The 25,436-nt window shown below is 41.5% G+C and overlaps 1 protein-coding gene across 1 annotated transcript in view; it reads left to right on the plus strand.

Moving 5' to 3' along the window:
* SLC16A10 (solute carrier family 16 member 10) overlaps positions 1-25,436 on the plus strand; it is a 137,598-nt gene that overhangs the window by 109,572 nt on the left and 2,590 nt on the right. The window contains exons 4-5 of the mRNA XM_025383012.1: positions 10,627-10,770; positions 22,775-23,003. Coding sequence (XP_025238797.1) covers positions 10,627-10,770; positions 22,775-23,003 — 373 coding nt within the window. The remainder of the gene's footprint in view (positions 1-10,626; positions 10,771-22,774; positions 23,004-25,436) is intronic.

Below are 25,436 nucleotides of genomic sequence, written 5' to 3' on the forward strand. Positions count from 1 at the left end.
TTGGATTCAACCAACCATGGATTGAAAATATTTGGGGGGAAGAAAACAATAAAAATAACACTGGCCTGGGCAGCATAGTGAGATGCCATCTCTACAAAAACATAAAAAATTAGCTGAGCATTCCAGCACTTTGGGAGGCCGAGGCAGGCAGATCACCTGAGGTCAGGAGTTCGAGACCAGACTGGCCAACATGGCAAAACCCTGTCTGTACTAAAAATACAGAAGTTAGCCAGGCATGATGGCAGCTGCCTGTAGTCCCAGCTACTCAGGAGGCTGAGGCAGGGAAAATTTCTTGAACCGGGGAAGCAGAGGTTGCAGTTAGCCAAGATCCCGCCACTGCACTGCAGCCTGGGTGACAGAGCGAGACTCCTTCTCAAAAAAATAAAAATAAAAATAAATAAATAAAAAATTAGCAGAGCATAGTGGCATGTGCCCATGGTCCCAGTTACTTGGGAGGTTGAGGTGGCAGTGAGCCGTGATCATACCACTGCACTCCAGCCTAGGCAACAGCGAGACCCCATCTCAAAACAAAAACAATAAAAAAGAACACAGATTAAAAACAAAATACAGGCTGGGCTCAGTGGCTTATGCCTGTATCCCAGAACTTTGAGAGGCCAAGGTGGGAGGATTGCTTGTGCTCAGGAGTTTGAGATCAGCCTGGGTAACACGGCAAGACCACATCTCTACAAACAACAACAACAACAACAGGAGACTGTACCTTCAGGTCAGGGACCATTTCTGGGGATCATAGTTTGTTACTAGAGAAGTTTCTCTGTGTAGAGCGTTGAAATATAAAAATGCAGAATAACTATTTACATAGCATTTACATGGTATCGGTTATTATAAGTAATCTAGAGATTAAAGTATACAGGAGGATATGCATAGGTTACATGCAAATACTACAACATTTTATATCAGGGACTTGAGCATCCATAGATATGGGTATCCGAGGAGGTGTGGGTTCAGTTCCCCACGGATACCAAGAGACTAATGTTGATTTCATTTCCCCAACCCCCACGACAGAACTCTGAAATAAGGATAAGAAAAGGAACAGTTGGGATAGACAATATCAGAAGTATGTGGAAATGATAACAGTGGAAGGAAAGCTGATCTAGGCCTACTCAACAAATTTTAATCTTCATTCTGGTAAAAACAAATTAGATTTATGGATGCAAATTTGAGCCAGCAATTAGATGGCTCTTAGGATTAATAAAAAAGACTGAACACCATGCCTTCCAAAGACTGAGGGAAAGAGAAAGATAGATAGGAGACTTTGCAAAGTAGCACTTTAGCCAACATCATTAGCCTAAATCTTAGTGAAGAGAGGTTAGAAGGTAGAATTTTCATGGAAGGATCCATTTTTCTTCACTTCAGAATTAAGGGAAAAATTAGGAAGCTGAATAAGAACTAATGGCCTAATTTATTTGTTTCTTTCAAAAATCAAATCTTAAACTAAGTTAAAATGTCAATAACCAACAGAATAAGGTAGAACCAATTTTGTGAATTTACAAAATACTTGCTTATTGACACTACTGCCAAGGTCATTAAATAAGTTATCAAGTTATCCCAGATCCCAGTGATTTAAATAATGCTTTCTGAATGTATCCTTTTCTGTTTTAAAAAGAAGCTGTATTCGGTTCTTGTGTTCCTATAAAGAAATACGCGAGGCTGGATGATTTATAAAGAAAAGAGGTTTAATTGGCTCACGATTCTGCAGGCTGTATGGGAAGCATGGTCCCAGCATCTGCTCAGTTTCTGGTGAGGTCTCAGGGAGCTTTTACTCATGGCAAAAGCAGAGTGGGAGCAGCAGGTCACTTGGTGAGATTGGGAGCAAGAGTGTCGGTGGGGGAGCTGCCACACTCTTAACCCAATCTCTGTTGAACTCAAGCATCAAGGGAATGGTGCTAAGCCACTCGTGATAGATCCACCTCCAAAATCCAGTCACCTCCCGCCAGGTCCCACCTCTAACATTGGGAATCACATTTCAACATGAGATATGGAAGGGACAAACATTCAAATCATATCAGAAGCCAATCTTAAGCCAAGCATGGTGGCTCACACCTGTAATTGCAGCACTTTGAGAGACCGAGGCAGGCAGATCACTTGAGGTCAGGAGTTTGAGACCAGCATGGGCAACATGGTGAAACCCCATCTCTACTAAAAATACAAAAACTAGCTGGGCATGGTGGCTCACGCCTGTAATCCCAGCTACTTGGGAGGCTGAGACAGGAAGCACTCTTGAACCCACAGGTGAAGGTTGCAGTGAACTGAGATTCTGCCCCTGCACTCGTCTGGGCAACAGAGCGAGGCTCCATCTAAAAAAGATAAAGAAGGCTATATTAAACTTCTAAAATTTAATACCATTTCAACTAGCCTTTTGTTGGGTGCATTTGTTCACTTTGGACTATTTTTCCAAATTCATGTACAGTCATGCATCTCGTAACAATGAGGATATGCTCTGAGAAATGTATCCTTAGGCAATTTCATTGTTGTGCAAACATCAGAGAGTGTACTTAAACAAACCTACATGGTGTAGTCACTACATACCTAGGCTATATGGCATACGTATAGCCTATTGCTCCTGGGCTACAAACCTGTACAGCATGTTACTGTGCTGAATGCTGTAGGCAGTTGTAACACATGGTATTTGTGTATCTAAACACAGAAAAGGTACCATGAAAGTACAGGATTATAATCTTATGGAATTGCTGTTGTATATGTGGTTCATGTTTGACCAGAAATGTTATTAAGTGGCACATGACTGTAATTCCACTATTGATTAGAGACTCCATAACCCACACCTACCTGTTCATTTGCATGCACATTTAGCCGATAGGTGACTTTATCACCAGATCAACCAAAGAATAAGTTTAAAGAGCATGTCCCCTTTTCTTGTTTTTAAATAAATGTAAAACATGGAAGTACATGATACCTCAAAGGAGCACGAATCACAAACAGGAGTCCACATCTACAGAGTCTTTGCAACCACTTTTCTGTCTTCAAAGTGCTCTACCAAAGTATCAGAGTCAGTCAGTCGTGCAGGTAGGCTGCCAACCATGGCTGAGCCCTCAGGAGCCATCTTGATGACCAGCATAGACACAGTCTGTTGTGTTCATTCAAACTTGCCAGGAACCAAGGATCTGAGAGAGTGGTAAGTCTGGTGTGCCAAGAATGAAACTCCAAAAAAGAAACCTCCGAATCAAATTTGAATTTAGGCTGGGTGTGGTGGCTCATACCAGTAGTCCCAGCACTTTGGGAGGCTGAGGTGGGCAGATCACCTGAGTTCAGGAGTTCGAGACCAGCCTGGGCAACATGGTGAAATCCTGTTTCTACTAAAAATACAAAATTAGCTGGGTATGGTGGCGGACACCTGTAATCCCAGTTAAATGGGAGACTGACATAGGAGAATCGCTTGAATCTGGGAGGTGGAGGTTGCAGTGAGCTGAGATCACACCATTGCACTCCAGCCTGGGCAACAAGGCAGAAAAGCAATCTCAAAAAAAAAAAAAAAATCGAATGTAGGTGGAATTAATAAAAATTTAAATAAACTAACAGACTAAATCTTTCATTGTTCAGGAAGGAACAAAACAATTTTTGATAACTTGTGAAATATCTGGCACAGAAATTATTTAGAGCCACTAAATAATTTCAAGTTACCTAAAAATCCTAGTGATTTATTTTCTATTTTAAGATGAAGTCTACTTTAAACTTCTAAAATGCAGGGTTATTTAAACTGGCATCTAAATCCAACTTGGTTTTGGTTGGTAATTCCTCTAGGACATTTTACGAAATCTTGATCTTATCTAAATGATGCTATGTCATAGGTGGACTGTTTGTTTTGTTTGTAATCCAGGGAAAATTGTTTAAAAAAAAAAAAAGTAGAAATAACAAAGGCTTTTAAAGAATTTTTAGAGTTAGAAATTTTTTTCAAAATCAGGTTCTTTAAACCATTAGCCATCTCTTCCTTCTGAACTTTTTTTTTTCTTCTGCCCTTTGGTAGCTATTAAATAATCTGCACTACAGAAACTTCTTTTTTCCCAGTACTTTTTCATGTCTTAACAGTAGATATGCGTGATTATCTACACCATGGAAACCCATCTTAATGAAATGGAAAGATCAGCTGTTTAAAAAAACAAACAGAACCAACCACCCATGCCTCCTACAGTCCTGTTAGGCCAAAGGTCTGCTCTCCACCTGGTCAGCTGCTGAGGAGGGAGCAGGTACCTGCACCACAGTTTAGTCACAACAGAAATATCATTAAAAAATAGACACTGTGCTGCCAAAAGATGTCAGTCCTTAAACATGTTGGCAAGCAAAGAAATTTTTCCTTTCAAGCACATCTTAGAGATACCTTAGTCTCAAGGCACAGTTGATCAGATTAAAGAGGCTAAGAGGACATTTTGGGGCTAGTCTAATCAATGAATATCTATCAGTGGCCATAAAGTTTTATTTTAGTGTGTTCTGGTGTAAAGGGATTAATTTTATGTACTCAGATCTATGGAGTTAGTTTTCTTCCACCTTTAATCACCTCGCTCGGCTTGCTTGTGTGCAGTGCTCACGCAGAACTTCCTAAGGGAGTGCCCCACTTGTTTTAATTTACTTCCTCTAGCAAAAGCACAGCCAGAGGAAACACAGTCGTTTAAAAAAGAAAGAAAAAAACAAAATAAATTGTCTCATTTCATTCAGAAGATTTCTGTTAATCCTACTTTTAAGTCAAAGGGTAGTGTTAAGTTTTGATTTGTAACAAACTCAGATTATCCATTAACCCACTCTCGCAGGCTTTCTATTCCCTTTCGAATGTACATCTATTTTTTAAAGGGCCAGGCTTTTTGAGTTTACCTTTCAAAAAAGTGTATTTAGGCAGAATGGTCTTCTAGAGTTACGGAATAGCTTTTCAAATGTTAGATGGATATTTTCTTAGAATTACTCCAAAATGCAGTAAATGAGAGGCAACAGGCTGAAGCTGCCGATCTCTGGTGTGAACAGCAGTGAGTAAAAGTGCTTTGAACTTAGTGTCTGTATTGGAAAGCAGGGAGTTAAAAGAATCAGTTTGAATTCCATAATTGCTGTAAATATTATGTAGGATTTATTATCCCATTTTTTGATGTACGATGTAAATGTAAAACATACAGATTCCCTCCCTCCCCCAAAGAGTTTATTCTCCTAGACATAAAATGAATGTACATGCCTAGCTATTGTCCACCTCTTTTCAGTTTGATGATGTGTATCTGATGAGGAAGGACAGAGATGAATCAAAATAATTATAAACGAATACAGATGATGACTGGGTGACTGAAATCTTATCTCCCAAAGAGCATAGTTAACTGCAACAGCAGTGGATGATAACTATTGGGTGGGGGTGGAGGGGTTGTTTTGTTCAGTTCTGCCTAGAAGACAGTTGTGATTATTTTAGTCCCACAGTCTCCACTCCTCCCCTGGGCCTGTTTTTGCCCTGCTTTCCTGGCCTCTGTATACGGCCTTTGTTAGCACTTTGTAGTTGTCAGTCAGCTGTTACTCCAAGTCCTCTGTCAGAAATAAAGTTACTTTTGTTTGAAGAGTCTCCAGTAATCCCCCTTCTTTTTAAACTATGACTCCCCAAAGATATATAGTCTAACTTTTGTGCACCAGTATTTTATCATATTTATTTAATAAATTCCATAAACCTTACATGAAAGACATTAAACAAAAAGTACTCAGCCCCTTAAAAGGAGAAAGATAATGACCATCAAGGCATGGCCAAATTACACAATCTTAGAAAACAGTACAGTAGGTAATTATTGGACCTTTTTGATCAGTGGCATCCTTGCTTTGCAGATGTGTACCACCACTGCACCTCACAGGTTTCTGTAAATATAGTGATTTGGGGTTCCCTTCTATTGGGCATTCTTCTATCATGAAACCATTTGGTGATGAGAAGCTTGAGTTTCTAATGCATGTTCATCGGCTTTATTGGAGCTGCTTTTGTACTGTGGCCACCCATTTAACTTCCTCTGTGGTTGATATATGAGAGCTAGAGGACTCTGCCTTAGCTTCTTCACCAGAACACCATCTGATGTCTCCAAATGTCTTACACTGTGGCTCCCCTGTAAGAGAGGTGGAGAAGAGAGAGGCCAGGGCTGAGGCCATTCCAGTGAGATGATCACTTTCTTGGGCTACTGCCTGAGACCTCTCAAAAAACAGAATCTGTCCGTGGGCTCTAGTGAGGGGAGAGGAACCTGCCTTCAGTTGGCTGGTCAGAAACAGTTACCCAGGGCCGGGTGTGGTGGCTCATGCCTGTAATTCCAGCACTTTGGGAGGGCAAGGGTGGAGGATTGCTTAAGCCCAGCAGTTTGAGACCAGCCTGGACAACATAACAGGACCATGTCTCTACAAAGATGATTTAAAAATTAGCTGGGTGTGGTGGCATGTACCTGTGGTCCCAGCTACTCGGGAGGCTAAGGATTGCTTAAGCCCAGGAGGTCGAGGCTGCAGTGAGCTGTGATTGTGCCAGTGTACTCCAGCCTGGGCAACAGAGTGAAACTCTGTCTCAAAAAGAAAAAATGTTTCAGACACAGTCAGTGTCGAAGATGTCAATTAGCAAGGTTTTGTTAATCCCCTGGAAGTGTGCAACCCAGAATTAAACAGATGTTTAAGAACATAAATCAAAGATGAATCCCTGGCCAGGTGCAGTGGCTCATGCCTGTAATCCCAGCACTTTGGGAGGCCGAGGCAGGTGTTTCACGAGGTCAGGAGTTTGAGACCAGCCTGACCAACATGGTGAAACCTCGTTTCTACTAAAAATACAAAAATAAGCCAGGCTTGGTGGTGGGCACCTGTAATCCCAGCTACTCAGGAGGCTGAGGCAGGAGAATCGCTTGAACCCAGAAGGCAGAGGTTGCAGTGAGCCGAAATCGCACCACTGCACTCCAGCCTGGGCGAAAGAGTGAGACTCCATCAAAAAAAAAAAAAGATGAATTCCTGACACTTAATACATTTAGATAAAGTCTAACTTATCTTTAAAGTTAACTTTAAACAACTGCTCTATAACATAATATTATCCCCTGTGTAGACAGTGGCCTCTAGTATAAGCTTTGAATTGGTTTAAAAAATAAATTAGATTTAAGTATGAAAACATCTCTTCAACATTTCCATATCTCTACAACTCTTTGTTAGAAATATCCATTTTGTCCTGTATTCACTTTCTGCTGAACTAAAGGGCATGCCAGTCTCCAGAGGATGACAGATGGGCAGAAATTTATAAAACAGCAGCAGTCATGGATGGCCCAGAATACAAGTAGAACATACCAGACCTCTTGGGTAACTACTGCCTCAGTGAGAAAGGATCCAGAGATCCAGCATCCCCAGATTCCCTCACATACTGACCAAAGAAACTTTTTTAGTTTGCAGATTTTGGTGGGAATAGGGAGGGAGTATTAGAAGCTGAAGTTCTTGCTTTATTTAAATAATCATGACAGTAACAAAATTCAGTTAAATAATGCCCCTTCTAGGCCGGGCGTGGTGGCTCATGCCTGTAATCCCAGCACTTTAGGAGGCCAAAGCAGGCAGATCACTTGAGGTCAGGAGTTTGAGACCAGTCTGGCCAACATGGTGAAACTTCATCTCTACTAAAAATACAAAAATTAGCCGGGCGTGGTGGTGCACACCTGTAATCCCAGCTACTCTGGAGGCTGAGGCGGGAGAATCGCTTGAACCAGGGAGGTGGAGGTTGCAGTGAGCTGAGATTGCGCCACTGCACTCCAGCCTGGGCAACAGAGCAAAACTCCATCTCAAATAAATAAATAAATAATGCCCCTTCCAGGTGAAGACCTAAGTTCCCACCTAAGCATAATTTGAATTTACCCAATTTATCTTCTTTCAAAATACCTCAAACATTTCACCTTATTATTCCTTTTAAGGATTACAAAGTAGGGCGGGGGAAAAAGAAACCATTAATAAGGAATAATAGCTATTTGACAGACAGGTGTTCTTAGTTTCATAAAAAAAGATGCCTGGTAGATTCAGTCGTTTATGAATACTAAAGAATGTCTCTTATTTTTGTTTGTTTGAGACAGGTTCATTTTGAACCTAACCTGGTGTTCTCAGGGAACATAGGTTAGAGGGGAGAGAATTAGTAGTGAGGGCTCAAGTAAAAAGCATGTTAGAAGGCTGCTGTAGTGGTCCCAGTGAGGAGTGGTAAGAATGGAACTAAAATACCATGAGGAACATGGGCCAAAGGAAGCAAGTCTGAGAGATTTAGAAAGTAAATCATCAGGATTCAGTGGTGACTCTTGGATTTGAAGAGGGAAAGGGAATAATCTAGGGTAGCTGTCAGTTTCTGCCATGGGTAGTTGGGCTAATAGTAGTGTATTAACTGAAATGGGGGGCAGGCAATTTGTGAGGGTGAGTTGAGTTCAGCATGGGACCTGTTGACTTTGAGGTGCCTTTGAAACAGGAGTGGATATGTCTAATTTTACATGAAGTGTCTGCTTAAGAGAATGTGTAGAGACACTAACAGGGCTGGGTAGGAACACGGAATACCTCAGATACCAAATGAAAACTTTTGGCAATAATAAGAAGTTAAGAAGTTGAAGAGGGTAGAAGAGGCAGCAGAAATGTAGATGGGTAAGAACATCTTGGCATGTTTAAGTGACATTGTGAATAAACCTGTCCTACTGGGCCAGATGCGATTAGGGCTGAGATCAAAGCAGGCCTAATGCAGTTTGCAGACGTGTTTTGTGTGACTTTTGTAGAGCTGGATCACACAGTGTCCAAAATTTAAATTAGGTGCCAACATTTCCACACAAAATCCGAATTTCTGACTTTTCTTTTAAATTAAAGGGATCCTAGAGGTAGATTTGGCAACATTGGTAGACCTATATGATAATAATCGACTGAAATATATGTCCTTTCTCTCCAATGAACCTGTTTTACTTTTTTGTGTTATTTCACCGGGCCCTTAGACATTTAATTTTCTACTGTTTTGTTTTGTTTTGTTTAACCCAGGCTTGTAAGTCAGATGAATTTTCTACTTCTGAGTCAAAGATCAGTAGGTAATAAAGGTACAAAGATGGATTAGCAACAGATTACGGAAGGCTTTGAATACCAAACTAAGGAGTGTAAATGTAGGCAGTGGGCCGCCTTTGAATAAGGAATTGATGAGATTAAAGCCATATTTAGGAGGATTATTCTGGACCAGTATGAAAACACAGAAGTTAGGGAAAACAGTTAATAGTTTTGAAAGAGAAGAGAAAAAAGAGATGGTGTTGGTATACATAAATGGGCTTTTAAAATGCAAAATGAGAAGTGTTTTATAGAGATATCATCCAGGAAGGCTATTCACTGCCACATGGGCACTATATGGGTAGTTGTATTTGGTGGGAAATTTGCTTGCAGATTTCCAGGACTGAGACCCATGTGTGGTGTGGGGGATGGTGATTGTCGGGCATTATGGAAACGTCAAACAGAATATGCTCACTGGCTATCTATGGCCCACAGGTCACTGTAGTCTCTGTTATATGTACACTGTACATGGAGGAGAAAGGTCCTTTGAAAAAAGAAGGCTAAAATTAATATCTGATTGTCATTAACTGTGTGCCAAACACTGTTTTAAGCTCTTTACACAGACATTTAATCCTCACAACCAATTTCTGAAGTAGGTATTACTCCAATTTCCATTTTACAGACAAAGAAACTGAAACCCTAGAGGTTAAGAACTTACTCAAAGCCACAAGGCTGGTAAGAACAGAACCAGGACTTGAACGCAAGCAGTCTGCCTCTCCAGTGGTTTATCTTTTCACTGCTCTGTTAAGCTGCCCCTGCATTTTTATCTGTTCTAATGCTACACAAATAGGCAACTTTACAGGTAGAGAACCTTATGCTTTCATTCTGGAAGCTCTGTTATAACTCATTTCAGGGGTGTCGATTTGGTTCAGGTCCTCCTAGAAGAAATAAAACTTCAGAATTGACCCTTGAACTGTCTCTTAGGGAGCAGATAATATAACGGGTCGTTGGGTAACCTTGAGAGAATAGGTATGTTCAAATGTCTGTTCTCTTCCTTTAGCTAATGGCTCAATATAGCTTATAATTGCATGCTTCTAACCCTTTGTTGAAAAATAAAAACTCTTATAAAAATGCTTTTTTTTTTTTTTGGAGACGGAGTCTTGCTCTGTCGCCCAGGCTGGAGTCCAGTTGTGCAATCAGCTCACGGCAACCTCCGCCTCCTGGGTTCAAGCGATTCTCCTGTCTCAGCCTCCCAAGTAGCTGGGATTACAGGCGTGTGCCACCACGCCTGGCTAATTTTTGAATTTTTTTGTAGAGATGAGGTTTCACCATGTTTGGCCAGGCTGGTCTCGAACTCCTGACCTCAGATGATCCACCCACCTCGGCCTCCCAAAGTGCTGGGATTATAGGCATGAGCCACTGTGCCCAGCCATAAAAATGCTTTTTAAAATGAAAACTAAAACATGTTAAATTTTTTTCATATGTTTTCATGAAAAATTATCACAGGACAAATTTCATAAATATCGAATTTGGAGAAAGTTGAGAGCCCATAACATTGCAGAGAAGCAAATGCATTTGATGCAAAGCCTCAAACTTGCCAAGTTTTTCTACCATATTTAGTGTGGTTTCTTTCTCTTTGGCCTACAGATGAAACATGTAAATGAAAGATTTCAAGATGAAAAAAATAAAGAGGTTGTTCTCATGTGCATTGGCATCACTTCAGGAGTTGGACGACTGCTCTTTGGCCGGATTGCAGATTATGTGCCTGGTGTGAAGAAGGTTTATCTACAGGTACTTTTTTATACTTTTCCCCTATCAGAAATTACTTTCATCACCCGATGGCTCATTAAATGTACTTACATGCTTAAATTATTTTTTATCTTCTTCTTTTTCTTTTTGAGATGGAGTTTCGCTCTTGTTGCCCAGGCTGGAGTACAAAGGCGCAATCTCAGCTCTCCGCAACCTCCATCTCCCAGGTTTAAGGGATTCTCCTGCCTCAGCCTCCCAAGTAGCTGGGATTACAGGCATGTGCCACCACACCAGGCTAAGTTTTGTATTTTTTAGTAGAGATGGGATTTCTCCATGTCGGTCAGGCTGGTCTCAAACTCCCGACCTCAGGTGATCTGCCCGCCTCGGCCTCCCAAAGTGGCTTAAATTCTTCTATAAAAATGAGAAATATTTTCTACAACATAACTTCTTTAGGCAGTTTTTCAAGGACAAAGTCAGTTATTAGTTTGGGTTTTAAACATGAAAAATTGGCAATGAAACAATTTCTTTGTTTTGTCATGGAACTCCACCAAACCAGAATGGTTTTCGTCCATTGCTTTTTCTATGAAGAATGTTTTTTGGTGTAGTTCTCATAGTCACCTGCAGATCCTGTGCCCTTTGCATGTCTTAGGAAATTTGGTTGTGTGTGTGACTTTTGAGCTTCTTTACTGCACACTGCCTCCTGTTTTTTTGGGGTGAGCATAAACAAATGCTAATTCCAAGATCATTACTGACAATCAACAGAACAAGTATTGAAGTGACTCCTTCATGTCACACACTTAGCTAAATGCTGAAGACTTAAGTGAGATGTGGTCTGTGCCCTCAGCTAGTATCTAATGGTCTCATGGGAGAAGATAAAGCAGTGTTGCAGCTTTAAAAATGGGTTTGCTAGATGGGTGCCATGGCAACATAGGCACCATGCATCTGAGTCAGAGTCACTAGGTCTGAGTAGAGTTAAGAGGAGAGGACCAAGTATGTAGATAAGGAAGACAGAGAAGCATGCTCCGAGCAAAGACAAACACATGGGAAAGCTGTGGAGGTGTGACATGGGATGTTGTATCTGGGAAACGAATGTTTGAATGGAATAAAGGGAGAATAGTGGTTGGATTGGTTGGGGGGATGGACAGGAAGCAGCTTGGGAAGGGCCGTTATGTACATGAGCTCTATCCTGCAACCTACCAGGAGCTATTAAAGGATTTTAAGCCAGAGGGTGACATAAGTTGGGGGGGCGGGGGTTGGTGTTTTTTTGTTTTTTGAGGCAAGGTGTCACTCCGTTTCCCAGGCTGGAGTACAGTGGTGCCATCACGGCTCACTGCAACCTCGACCTCCCAGGCTCAAGCAATCCTCCCACCTCAAACTCCTGAGTAGCTGGGACTACAGGTGCATGCCACCATGCCTGGCTAATTTTTTTTTTTTTTTTTGTAGTAACAGGGTTTCGCTGTGTTGTCCAAGCTGGTCTCAAACTCCTGGACTCAAACGATCCACCCACTTCAGCCTCCCAAAGTGCTGGGGTTACAGGTGTGAGCCATGCCCAGCCTGAGTTGTGTTTTATAAAGATCAGTCTTGGCTCTGTGTGATGGCTCATGCCTGCAATCCCAGCACTTTGGGAGGCTGAGGCAGGTAGATCACCTGAGGCCAGGAGTTTGAGATTAGACATGGTAAAACCCCATCTCTACTAAAAGTACAAAAATTATCCAGGCATGGTGGCACATTCCTATAATCCCAGCTACTCAGCAGGCGGAAGCAGGAGAATCACTTGAACCTGAGAGGCAGAGGTTACAGTGAGCTGACATTGTGCCACTGCACTCCAGACTGGGTGACAGAGCAAGACTCCATCTCAGAAAAAAAAAAAAAAATCAATCTGGTAACTGTGAAGAGTGGAATGGAGTGGAGGAGGGGACAAGAGTTGAGATAGTCACAAAAGGCCACATACTGAATGATTCCACTTATATGAAGTGTCCAGAATGGGAATCTCTGTGTCTTTCCATAGAGAAAGAAGGTAGATTTGTGGTTGTAGGGGCTAGGGAAAGGAGGGAATGGCGAGTAACTGCTACTGGGTTTCTTTGTAGGGTAATGAAAACGTTGTAAAATTAGATAGTGATGAAACTCACTGAAGTGTACACTTTAAGTGGGTGAATTTCATAGAATATGAATTATATCTCAATAAAGCTATTTTTAAAAAAGGCCAGGCATGGCAGCTCATGACCGTAATGTCAACACTTTAGGAGGCTGAAGCAGGAGGATCACTTGAGGCCAGTTTGAGACAATCCTGGAATCATAGTGAGATCTCATCTCTATAAGAAAAAAAATTTTTTTTAAGTTAGCCAGGTATGGTGGCACATGCCTATAGTCTTAGCTATGCAGGAGGCTAAGATGGGAGGACTTTGAGCCTAGGATTTTGAGGTTACAGGGGAGTATGGTCATGCCACTGTACTCCAGCCTAGGCAACAGAGTGACACCATGTCTCTAAAATTTAGAAAAAAAGAGTGGAGGTCCAGGAACTAGTTGGAAACTATTTTAAAGTAGTCTAGGCATCTAGGCAGGAAGAACCAAGGCAGAGATACTGAGATCAAATGGAATAAGCTAGGGACATAGAGAATGAAAATTTGATGAAGCCACTTAGGCTGGATCTGAGATTTGTGGCTCAGGTAATGGAGTAGATGATTTTTCCATCTTATCAAGATCAATATGCAGTAGATCTAAGTATGATGATGAATTAGGTTTTTTAAATTAAAAAAATTTTTTTTCACCCAGCCTACCTGCCCTTGCCCCAGTGATGAGTTTGTTTTTGCCATGTGAAGTTTGTGATGCCTGTAGGAAAGCCAAGTTGAGTTTAGAGCTCATGGAAGAGTCTGGATAAGAGGCCTGTGGGTTAAGAGGCCTGTGGGTTTGGCATTCATGGGCTGCATGAAGTAAGTGGAGGACTAGGGAGACAGAAAGGGAGTGGCCAGATAGGCAGGGGGTAAAACAGGGACGAGAGTGTTTCTAGGGGCAGGACTGGTCAGCAGTGTCAGTAGCTAGTGACAAAAAGGCTGAAAGGTTTTCATTGAATTTAGAACAGGGAGGCTATGAGTGACCTTACAGAGAATGGTTTCAATGAATGGCAGGTGCAGAAAATTGATCATGATCATTTGAATAAATGGAAATATAGACAACTTTGTCCAAACGCTTGGCTGTGGAAGCAAGGTAAAGGCGAGCCACAAGGGGGGCCTTAGGATTTGGGGATTAAGCCTGTCTAATTATATTATACATGAGAGGCAGTGTTTGAGCAGGGCCTTGAAAAAGAGGTGAAATTTGGACACAGGAAAATGATTGGAAAAGGCATTACAGATAAAGTTAACTTCCATTAATTGACTTGAAGTAATAATAGTCAACCATTTATTGAGGACCTTCATGTGCCAGACAATGAACTAAGGGCTCTACATGCATTATCTCATTGATCCTTGTCCCAGCCCTTAAGAGAGGAGGTACCATTGTTATTTCCACTTAGAGATGTGAACACTGAGGAACAGAGAGGCTACCTCATCATGGGTGTCTCTGTGTATAGAGATCCAGGCAGTTGCAGGACAGTCTGGTCACACAGCGGGAAGGAAGTGAAGAGAGTTGGTAATGTGCTGCTTTTAAAAATGTATTTATGGTATCATGATCACTTTGTCAATACCTCACTGTAGACATCCTCATCTAACATTTAGTTTTGTTCTCTAGTGTCAAGGGAGCCCTCTAATGGACATTTGTTGCACTACAGACTTTCAGCTTTTATTCATTCAAAAAGTTGAGTGCCTCCTGTGCCCCAAGCACCAGCTCAGATGCCGTTAGGGTGATGCAAACAAGACAGACATGGTCCCTGAGTTCCTAAAGCAAGACTGAGGCAGGAAGAAGCCGAATGTGTTTGGAAACCCAAGAAGACAGGAAAGTGGCATAGGAAGAGACTGGAAAGTTAGAGTGGGTCAGATTAGACAGAGCCTTGAAAGCAAAGATGAAGAGACTTTGCTTTAAGAGTGGTGGATTTTGGCCAGGCGTGATGGTTCACGCCTGTAATCCCAGCACTTTGGGAGGCCAAGGCTGGTGGATCATGAGATCAGGAGATCGAAACACAGTGAAACCTCGTTTCTACTATAATTAGAAAAAATTAGCCGGGCTTGGTGGCACGCGCCTGTAGTCCCAGCTACTGGGGAGGCTGAGGGAGCAGAATCGCTTGAATCTAGGAGGCAGAGGTTGCAGTGAGCCAAGATCGCACCACTGCACTCCAGCCTGGGTGACAGAGTGAGACCGGAAAAAAAAAAAAAAAAAAAAAAGAGTAGTGGACCTTTGTTGGAGGACATAGGTCTGATTTTATGTTTTTAAAGTCACTGTGGTTGTTCTGTGTGTGGAGGATGAATTACAGGGAGGGAAACGAGAGTGCAAGAGGGGAGGAAGACCTAGTAGGAGATCAATTCAGGGTCCAGGTGAGAGATGATGGACTATGGTGCTGTAATAGATAAACTCATGATGTATTTTATATATCAGCATTTTATTCCAAAACAATTTTCGAATGTCCTCCTACCCTAGATAGGGCAGACAGATTATCTCTAACATTTTTGGAGCACATTTTAATACCTGAGTGTTTCCAGTAATTTACAAAAGAAAATATAGCCTTTCCTAACTTGTCCCATGTTGGTCTGCATTTACACAGCAGTCAGTTAAAAGTTATTACTGGGGGTCAAATATTTCACTTTAGATGAAAGTTTAGCCACAATCTGGCTTCTGTTAGGCCGTATCTAATTTTTTTTCATCCAAATGTAGAGCATCGTTTGTGGCAGCCAGTGGTACCTGCTGAGGCACAGGTGTGACAGCTGCATTTCAAACAAGCCTGGAAAGGAGAAAGAAAGCCCTTCAGTGTGTCCTGTGGCTGAGAGGAGCCACCCATAGACTCCACCTTGTAAACACAGTGGCACAGGACACAGCACAGGCCTAACCCATGCAGGATGCTGGACTCGTTCCCTTATTCACTACCTCCTCTCTCTCCTTTTTCCTGGCTTCCCTGCCCCAACTTCCTAAACACACAGTGTGGTTTTTGAGTCTTGACTTTTCTCGGCTGCAGTTGACTCCAGCTCTGCCTGTTTGTTTATTCCTTTTTCTCTGTCCCTGGCTGGCTGCCTTTGGGCCCACCCTTTAAGGCTTGGAATGTCTGGGGCTTACCTTCTTTCCGTTCACTGGGGATGTGTTTTCTCAGACATACCCGCTCCCTGCTTTCATCTTTCAACTCCATGGGGCTGTGACAACTCTTCCCTCCTTGTCCCCTGGAAGCCAGTTTTGAGTAGCAGCCAGGCCTAGAACACTGGTGACACAGACACACTTCACAGCCCTTCCACATGGTCTAGTTTCAGATCATGGTAATCCCCAGTCTAGGAGGCTGCTGAGCCAAAGAGCACAGGCTCTGGAGTGAGACACCAGTTCACCCCAGTTCTACCACCAACTTGAGAACCAACAGAGGGGTGTGGTGAGGATTCTTGGTGGCAGGTTATATAAAGTGCCTAGCCCAGACTGGATGATTAATAAATCCTTGCATTTGTTATGTTTTAATATTCTGTTAAATACTGAAAGCAGATCCTGATTTGGAACAGGTCTCAAGAAAGGAGACCCTAGTTAATCCTGAATTAGAGTCTTTGCTTATAGGTAACAAAGATTTTAGGAATTTATCTCACAGTTTTGCTTAAGAGTTCTGAATTTCAACTTCCATCAAGGTCCTGGGTCCCAGGTATTTTCAACCTAGTAATTCTAAATATTGAGTGATTGGTTGCAGTAGCTTATGCCTATAATCCCAGCACTTTGGGAGGCCAAGGCAGAAGGATCTCTTGACCCCAGGAATGCAAGACCAGCCTGGGCAACATAGTGAGACCTTATCTTTACAAAAACTTAAAAAAATTAGCTGACATGGTGGCCTTAAAAAATTAGCTGACATAGTCCCAGCTATTGGGAGATTGAGATGGGAAGATTGCTTGAGCCGGGGAGGTTGAGGCTGGAGTGAGCTGTGATCCTGCCACTGCACACCAATCTGAATGGCAGAGTAAGACTTTGTCTCCAAAAAATAAAAATAAAAAATAAATGCTGAGTCAAGTCTACTGCTCCTGCCAGAAGGCATGATTGAAATGCATTACATAGAATAATAATGGTTAAAGAAAAGCTTGGCAAAAGTTCCCAGAGTATATACTTTATTGGGACAGGAGAGGCTGCGTGTATCGTGGTATCTTTTTACTATTTTCTTAACCTTATAGGCCTGTGTTTCTAGTTACCATTAAATTACTACAGATTTGTGTCTTTAATGTAATATATAAGTGTTTTGGAAGGGTGAGAATATTTCAAAGGTTTGAAAGTTAAAACTTTGTATGAAAGAATTGAAAACTTGGAATTTAGATCACTTTTCCATTGTGTCATATTTATCTGCGACATGGATGTATTGAAGCATGGACATCATGTCCATGCACATAAAGCAGACAACCCAGATGACACACACACGTGCACAGGAACGCTCTGAAGGATGCAAACCCAACTGTGAAGTGTTGATTCCTGAGGACGTGAATGCGCATGGGTTGAGGGTGAGAAGAGGTTGTAGGAAGACTTTCATATATTACTGTGTACATTTCTCTAAGGTTTGAATTTTTAAAAATACATTCATGAGTTACTTTTGTAATGTAGAAATATTAATGACTTTCCTATCCATCAGCCTGCGTAAGCTTCCTCTTCCAGTTCAGGTAGAATGAACTGGATCAGTGTTGCTCCATTTTCCTTTTTAGCGTTTTACATTCACCTAAAGATACCTTGGGATGAGGTTATATACTTTACCAAATGTAAGCTATTTCCAAAGTAATATCCAAATACTTAACAATTTCCCAGCCTAAGTAAATGATCAGAGGCTCCGTACTCACTCTCATCTAGACTGTGGCACGGGTGTGAATGTATCAAATGCACGTTTCTCCATCAGGCAGAAATGAGAGTAACCATGTGCCATGGAGAAGGTTGACCGACTCCCTGTGAAGCACTTTGAAGTGACACCGGCCTCTGTGTGCTTCAGAAGAATCCAGCCATCTGCTGTATGGCCTGACATTTTCCTTTAGTTTGTGGTGGGCCAACAGAACTCTGTTGCCAACTGTTTTCTGTCCTGGGTGCCCAGCCAGAGGCTCTGAAAGTCTGGAGACTTTATATTGACTAAACTTTAGGAACGTCAATTATATGTCCACCTCCAAGATGCCTTCTCTTAGTCAGGTGCAGCTCATTGTTTCCTCTTGAGCTACACTTAATATTCTTAAGCAAAACCTAAACTGACATTTCTCCAGCAATTCTCTGCTTGATAGAAATGGGAAAGGTAAGAGCAAAAGGAATCTTTTGTTCTCATGTACATACACTAACTCATAGAAAGTTAATTCTTCTATAGCCTGTGCTATTATAACAAGTATTTATATATTTGTGATATAGTTCCTTAAAGAAAACAAAAGCAATATAGACATCTAAACTGTCACTGGCTTATTAAATGTCAGTGCCAGAGCCTAGGAGAAATAAGGAGCCTGTGAATCCCTTATTCGAATCTAACCAGAGCTGCTGTGTTTGAGAGCAAGTTTTAAAAGACTGTATGTAATACTAAGTTTATTCATCTTTCACACTGAGTCCCAGCATCACCAGATCAGTATTTGATGCCTGGATCAGTCTTTATTCTGGGGAGTGATGAAGCACTGGACCTGCTATGTGTGTAGTCTGCCAAACGTCAGCATGTGCTCCTTGCAGCCCAGGCATCCTGCATGTAAGGAATAGGTGTGTTCTCACCAGCCTCATCTACTTACCTCCACATTTAGCCCGATTCTGCGTATTAACATCTGCTGGGAAAGAGCATCACTACAGTAGCTGCAAATAAGGTGAAGGAAGCAAAGTATTTTTCTGACAAGTACTTAAAGAATAGATGTGTAAATTTCTATAAACAAAAGTCTTAAAGGAAAATGAAAAATTTTTACGTTTAAATAACTGCATAAATAATTGTCTAATTTTAATAAGAATATAACTTAATATAACTTGAATGGAGAAAAGGATGACTTGCAGTCAGGGAAAGTATTAAGAAATAATATGCTCAGGCTGGGCGCGGTGGCTCAATGCCTGTAATCCCAGCACTTTGGGAGGCTGAGGCGGGTGGATCACGAGGTCAGGAGATCGAGACCATCCTGGCTAACACAGTGAAACCCCGTCTCTACTAAAAATACAAAAAATTAGCCAGGAGTGATGGCGGGCGCCTGTAGTCCCAGCTACTCGGGAGGCTGAGGCAGGAGAATGGCATGAACCAGGAAGCAGATCTTGCAGTGAGCCGAGATCGCGCCACTGCACTCCAGCCTGGGCCACAGAGCGAGACTCCGTCTCAAAAAAGAAAAAAGAAAGAAAGAAATAGTATGCTCAAAATATATAGCAATAAGTTGGAAACTTTTACTTGAATAATTTTTTACAAAACTGGCCAAAGAACAAAAATGTGAAGAGGCCAAGTTCCAGGAATCATGTTACATATTGTTCTAAAACAACATAAGCACTTAACAAAGTTGAAAAGTTAACAAAGCCAAGTACTGTACTAGGCTTCTAACATTCACTAAGTATAAAATTCTACAGAGCTGATTTTCTTATCTTTAAAGACAGTTGTTGGCAAGTGGTACTGGTGTTAAAGAAAAAAAAAAGGGGCCGGGCGCGGTGGCTCAAGCCTGTAATCCCAGCACTTTGGGAGGCCGAGACGGGCGGATCACGAGGTCAGGAGATTGAGACCATCCTAGCTAACACGGTGAAACCCTGTCTGTACTAAAAATACAAAAAACTAGCCGGGCGAGGTGGCAGGCGCCTGTAGTCCCAGCTACTCGGGAGGCTGAGGCAGGAGAATGGCATAAATCTGGGAGGCAGAGCTTGCAGTGAGCTGAGATCCGGCCACTGCACTCCAGCCTGGGTGACAGAGTGAGACTCCATCTCAAAAAAAAAAAAAGGAAATATGTACTGACCAAAATAGAAAAAAAAATATGAAGCACATTAAAAGAAAAAATATATATTCCTGAAAACCTTGTATAATTACAGTGGCATGGTTGGGAATGTTTGGTCTATAGTTTTAACAATTAAATCCATTGAATCTGGCCCCGTACCATCCTAAAGTTTTATTCTAGATTCTCTGGAGTTTGTGATTATAGATATGTTTCTAAGATTTAAATAACTTTCCATGTTTATCTCCTTTTATGTTTGTACATAGAATAAAAATGTTTCTATTGTTAAGAATATTAGGGTTGGATGCAGTGGTTCACGCCTGTAATCCCAGCACTTTGGGAGACCAAAGCAAGTAGTTTGTTTGAGCCCAGGAGTTCAAGAATGGCCTGGGCAACATAGTAAGACCCCATCTCTACAAAAAATAAAAAATTAGCCGGGCATAATGGCATGTCCCACCTACTTGGGAGACTGAAGTGGGAGGATCACTTGGACCCCAGGAGGTTGAGGCTGCAGTGAGCTGTGATCGCACCACTGCATTCCAGCCTGGGTAACAAAGTGAGACCTGTTTCAAAAATAAAAAATAAAAAATTGGGGTTTATCTGCTTAGATTTTCAATACAAACGACTACTTAAATCTTTACCTACTTGTTAATTTCAAACCCTTTTCTACATTTTGATTTATCTTTAGATCTCTTTTTGTCTCAATAAATGGGAAGTATCAGGAAGTATTTTTACTTGCTCAAGGTCAGAGAGAGCTTAGAACCTGATAGTGTCCCTCTGAGCCCCAGTTCTTTCCAACCTGCCAGGCTGTAGGCCCAGCAATTACTCACTGCTAAGAAATTATGCTTGTGCTGTCATGGAAGTTGCATTGGAGAAAAGGATATTTAACTGGCAAATAAAAATCAGGAGAATGGGAGATTTTGTTCTTTAGAAATGCTAGTGTGAAGTGGTAGGCTTATTTTGCAAATGGTCAACTGGTATTCCTTTTTTTTTTCTTTTTTTTTTTTTTTTGAGACGGAGTCTTGCTCTGTCGCCCAGGCTGGAGTGCAGTGGCGCGATCTCAGTTTACTGCAAGCTCTGCCTCCCGGGTTCACACCATTCTCCTGCCTCAGCCTCCTGAGTAGCTGGGACTACAGGCACCTGCCACCATGCCTGGCTAACTTTTTTTTTTTTTTTTGTATTTTTAGTAGAAACGGGGTTTCACCGTGTTAGCCAGGATGGTCTTGATCTCCTGACCTCCTGATCCACCCGCCTCGGCCTCCCAAAGTGCTGGGAATTACAGGCCTGAGCCACCGCGTCCGGCCGGCCAACTCATATTCTTAAACTAATCATAATTTTACCATAAGACCATATTTTAGTGATTGAAGAAAAAAATGTACCGAACTGTATGATATGATGGTGTTAAAAAGAACTCACCCAATATGAAACATTTTTCAAGAGCATGTTTCCTATTTTGATGTCAGTGGACCACTTGTGGTAAAGTTGTGAAAACCAACACTCCTGAATTCCACCCAGAACTCACACTTTGCACCTTCACAGACCCTCAGATTGTGAGTGGCTGCCCTGAGGCGTACTACCAACCTCCGCCGGCTTTTGTAGGTCTATGGAAAAACAGAACCGATGAAGACAGTGATGCATACAGCTGTTTTATCTGGTCTCTCCTTCCTCCCCAGCCTCACTGTTATTGGAGGGCACTTTCCAGGCACAGTTCTGTTCACGGCCTGCTGCCCACGTGGACCATGGGTTCCGGGATGGCTCCATCTTCTGTGCTTTGGGCACATTACTTAACCTCTCCCAGCATCGCTATCTTCATCAGAGATAACATTAGTAACCACCTCATAAAGTTGTTATGAGGATCACCAGTGAGATAATCAATGTAAAGCTTACAACAGTGCTTGGCACTTAGTAAACACTAAATAAATGATAGTCGCTATTATATGCATACTTTTAAAAAACCTGATACTTTTAAAAACATTTTTTCCGCTGACTAGTGAATTGTTCAGTTTTACAATGTTCTGTGCCTTTAAAAAGTTATTAAATTAACTGTTTCCTCCTTTTTTGTACCCACCATACTTTGAATATATAACTACGGCAGCATATAAACACTTCACTTGCACTTACGTATTTAAATGTCCATCTTTCCATAACCCAAGGATAGGAACGAAGTCTTACTCATTGTTGAAATCTCTAGTACATAGCACAGTGCCTACCAAATAGTAGGCAAAATCAGGTGTTCGATTCTATTAACTACTCTAACACTGAAATGAAAGTGTTCAATGGCTCAAAATAAGTATAATAAGCCTTAACTCTGGGTGCTTAAATTTATCTATAATGTCTGCCAGTGAAGTATATATAGTTTTAAAGGTTAAAAAAAATCAAATGTTTAATGAATTCGAGCTGATTGAGCACTGACCAGATACAGGATCCTTAAACTTCATAATATCTAGTCCAAAGATGATTTTTTTTTTTTTTTTTGGTACAGATTCTGACTTCAAGGGGTTTGCAGGCTGGGAGGGCAAGTAATATACAAAAAGTCATTTTTGGCTGGGTGGTGTGGCTCATGCCTGTAATCCCAGCACTTTGGGAGCCTGAGGCAGGCAGATCACTTGAGGTCAGGAGTTCAAGACCAGCCTGGCCAACATGGTGAAGCCCCGTCTCTACTAAAAATACAAAAATTAGCCAGACGCGGTGGTGCTTGCCTGTAGTCCCAGCTACTCAGGAGGCTAAGGCAGAAGAATTGCTTGAACCTGGAAAGTGGAGGTTGTAATGAGCCGAGATCACACCACTGCACTCCAGCGTGGGCAACAGAGAGAGACTCCGGCTCAAAACACAAAGTTATTTTCTTCTTGTCCCTTAGTGGAAATATTAAGAAAGTGCTAGGGGAACTCGAAGGAGATGATTATAGGAGTTGATTATGTATGTAAAATCAAAGTAAATGGGGCAGTGGCGGGGGGAAAAAGGGGAACCAGTAGTGACTTAGAAGTCCTAAGCATGTTGCATGGTAATTGTGACATTCACTTCCTGCGAGTGAGCTGACATTGTGGTGTCCGTCCTAGGTACTCTCCTTTTTCTTCATTGGTCTGATGTCCATGATGATTCCTCTGTGTAGCATCTTTGGGGCCCTCATTGCTGTGTGTCTCATCATGGGTCTCTTCGATGGATGCTTCATTTCCATTATGGCTCCCATAGCCTTTGAGTTGGTTGGTGCCCAGGATGTCTCCCAAGCAATTGGATTTCTGCTCGGATTTATGTCTATACCCATGACTGTTGGCCCACCCATTGCAGGTAAATATAATGATTCTCCAGTAATTATATTAATTCATAGTATTTTCTACTTCAGGTCTTAATTTAAGTCTCACTTATATTTAAAACGTATTACAGGTTATTGATTACTGGTCTTTTGCTTTCATGTGTGCCTTACTGGTAACATTTTTAATAAGACTAGCTATAAACGGTATGTTGAAAAGGTTTGCTGAAAAGTCCCTCTTATCCTTACTGGCAGCTAAAACACTGAATAAAATATGTAACAGTAGGCCAGGCTCAGTGACTCACACCTGCAATAGCAGCACTCTGGGAGGCTGAGGCAGGAAAATCACCTGAGCTCAGGAGCTTGAGACCAGCCTGGGCAACATAGTGAGATACTATCTGTACAAAAAATAAAAAATAAAAACATTAGCCAAGCATAGTGGCATGCATTTGCAGTCCCAGACGCACAGGAGGCTGAGGTGGGAGGATTGCTTGAGCCCAGAGGTCAAGGCTGCAGTGAGCTGTGATCATACCAGTGTACCCCAGCCTGGGCAAAACCCTATTTAAAAAAAAAAAAAAAAAAAAAAAGAGATGAAGATTCTGGAAGATTTCTAAATATGTCAGCTTTTGGTAAGAGATCGTACATCCCCCTGAGGAGTAGCTGATGAAAAATAACATAATAGAAAAAACCCAAATGCCCGTAAATAGCTAATTGGGTAAGCAAAATGTGGAATATCTATGGTGCAATATTATTCAGCCATAAAAAGGAGTAAGGTACAGAACTGATGCTACCAGGTGAATGGACCTCAAGAACATTATACTAAGTGAAAGAAGCCAGACATAGAAGGTGACATGGCTGGGCATGGTGGCTCACACCTGTAATCCCAGCACTTTGAGAGGCCAAGGCAGGAGGATCATTTGAGCTCAGGAGTTCCAGACTAGCTTGGGCAACATAGCAAGACCTTGTCTCTACGAAAAATAAAAAAAATTAGCCTGGCCTGGTGGCACATACTAATAGTAGTGTAATCTCACCTACTCCAGAGGTGGAGGTGAGAGGATCTCTTGCGTCTGGGAGATCAAGTCTGCAGAGCCGTGAGAGCCCCATTGCACTCCAGCCTGGGTGACAGAGTGAGACCCTGTCTCACTCTAAAAGGTCGTATATCATATGATTTATTTCATGTGAAATGTCCAAAATAGGTAAATAAATACAGATAGAAAACAGATTGGTGATTGCCAGGGGCTGGAGAGAAAGAGCATTGGGAAGTAACTACTTAATTGGGATGAAGTGTCCTTTTGGCACGATGAAAATATTTTGGAATAGAAGCGGTGGGTGCACAACATTGTGTATGTGCTAAATGCCGCTGAATTGTTCACTTTCAAATGGTTAATTCTATCTCATGTGAATTCCACCTCTAGAAATTCTCTGAATGATACTATAAAGATGTCTCATGTTCAGTATTACTTGGGTGCCTGTGTCAATTAGTATTAGAAGATTCAATATAAATATGATAAAATGTAAATGTATGTACTGTCATCTGTGTTTGGCACATGAGACGCTCAGTGAAGGTTTAGCTCAATGCATTCTCATATCCTGAACTGCATTCCTAGTCATGAATCAAGCAAGCAGAGTTACTACTGAGCAGACCACATACAGTTTAAGTTCAAAAGGTCATGGTCTCCCTATAGGAGAACCCTCCTCCTCCTTCTCTCCCGCAGGTAATATACTGTTCACTCTTCTTTTTATACCCTACAAGCTTAGTTTTACAGTTTCTAAGTCCACAACAGATTTTATATAAGCAGCACTCTAGTAGTAAATAGTTTTGCTACCAGAAGTGACAGTTAACAGAGCAAGAATAAGGGAGGTAACAGGAAACTTCGGAAGCAGGCAGAGCACCACTACACAGCAACTGGCAGCAGAAAGCTGCTGGCTCACCAGGAGGCTCTGAGGGCATCATAGTATCACAGCAGAGCATAATCATGAGTGTTCATAAGGAGGAAGAGTTCAGTTATGTATGGAATGGTCTGATTCCAAAGATAGAAAACTTGTGCATTTACAGATATTGTCTATTTTATTTATGCAGAATGGATATACACATTTTTATGTGTTGGTACTTAGACAAATGGTCAGCTATTTATTTAGCAAAGTCAGATAGATATTTAGTACAGTATGTTCCCTGGACATTTTAGATAACTTAGGTTGTATAAGTTATAAAAGTTTAAAAACACTAAGATAACTTTTAAAACCATGAGTCCTGGAATTTGTTAGAGAAATTGGAAATGTTGAGTACCCTAAATAATAGTTTTCAGAAGCAGAACCCAAATATAGAATGCCATTAATAATTCTTATATATTTATATTTTCTTCCAGGTACTGATAAACCTTAGTCTCTTTCCAAAATGTATTTAACAACCTAACTTTCATCCACATTATTACATTTACAATTTTTCTCAATTTTGAATTATAATGTTAAAT

Source organism: Theropithecus gelada, chromosome 4 (genome assembly GCF_003255815.1).
Source record: "Theropithecus gelada isolate Dixy chromosome 4, Tgel_1.0, whole genome shotgun sequence".
Classification (NCBI taxonomy): domain Eukaryota; kingdom Metazoa; phylum Chordata; class Mammalia; order Primates; family Cercopithecidae; genus Theropithecus; species Theropithecus gelada.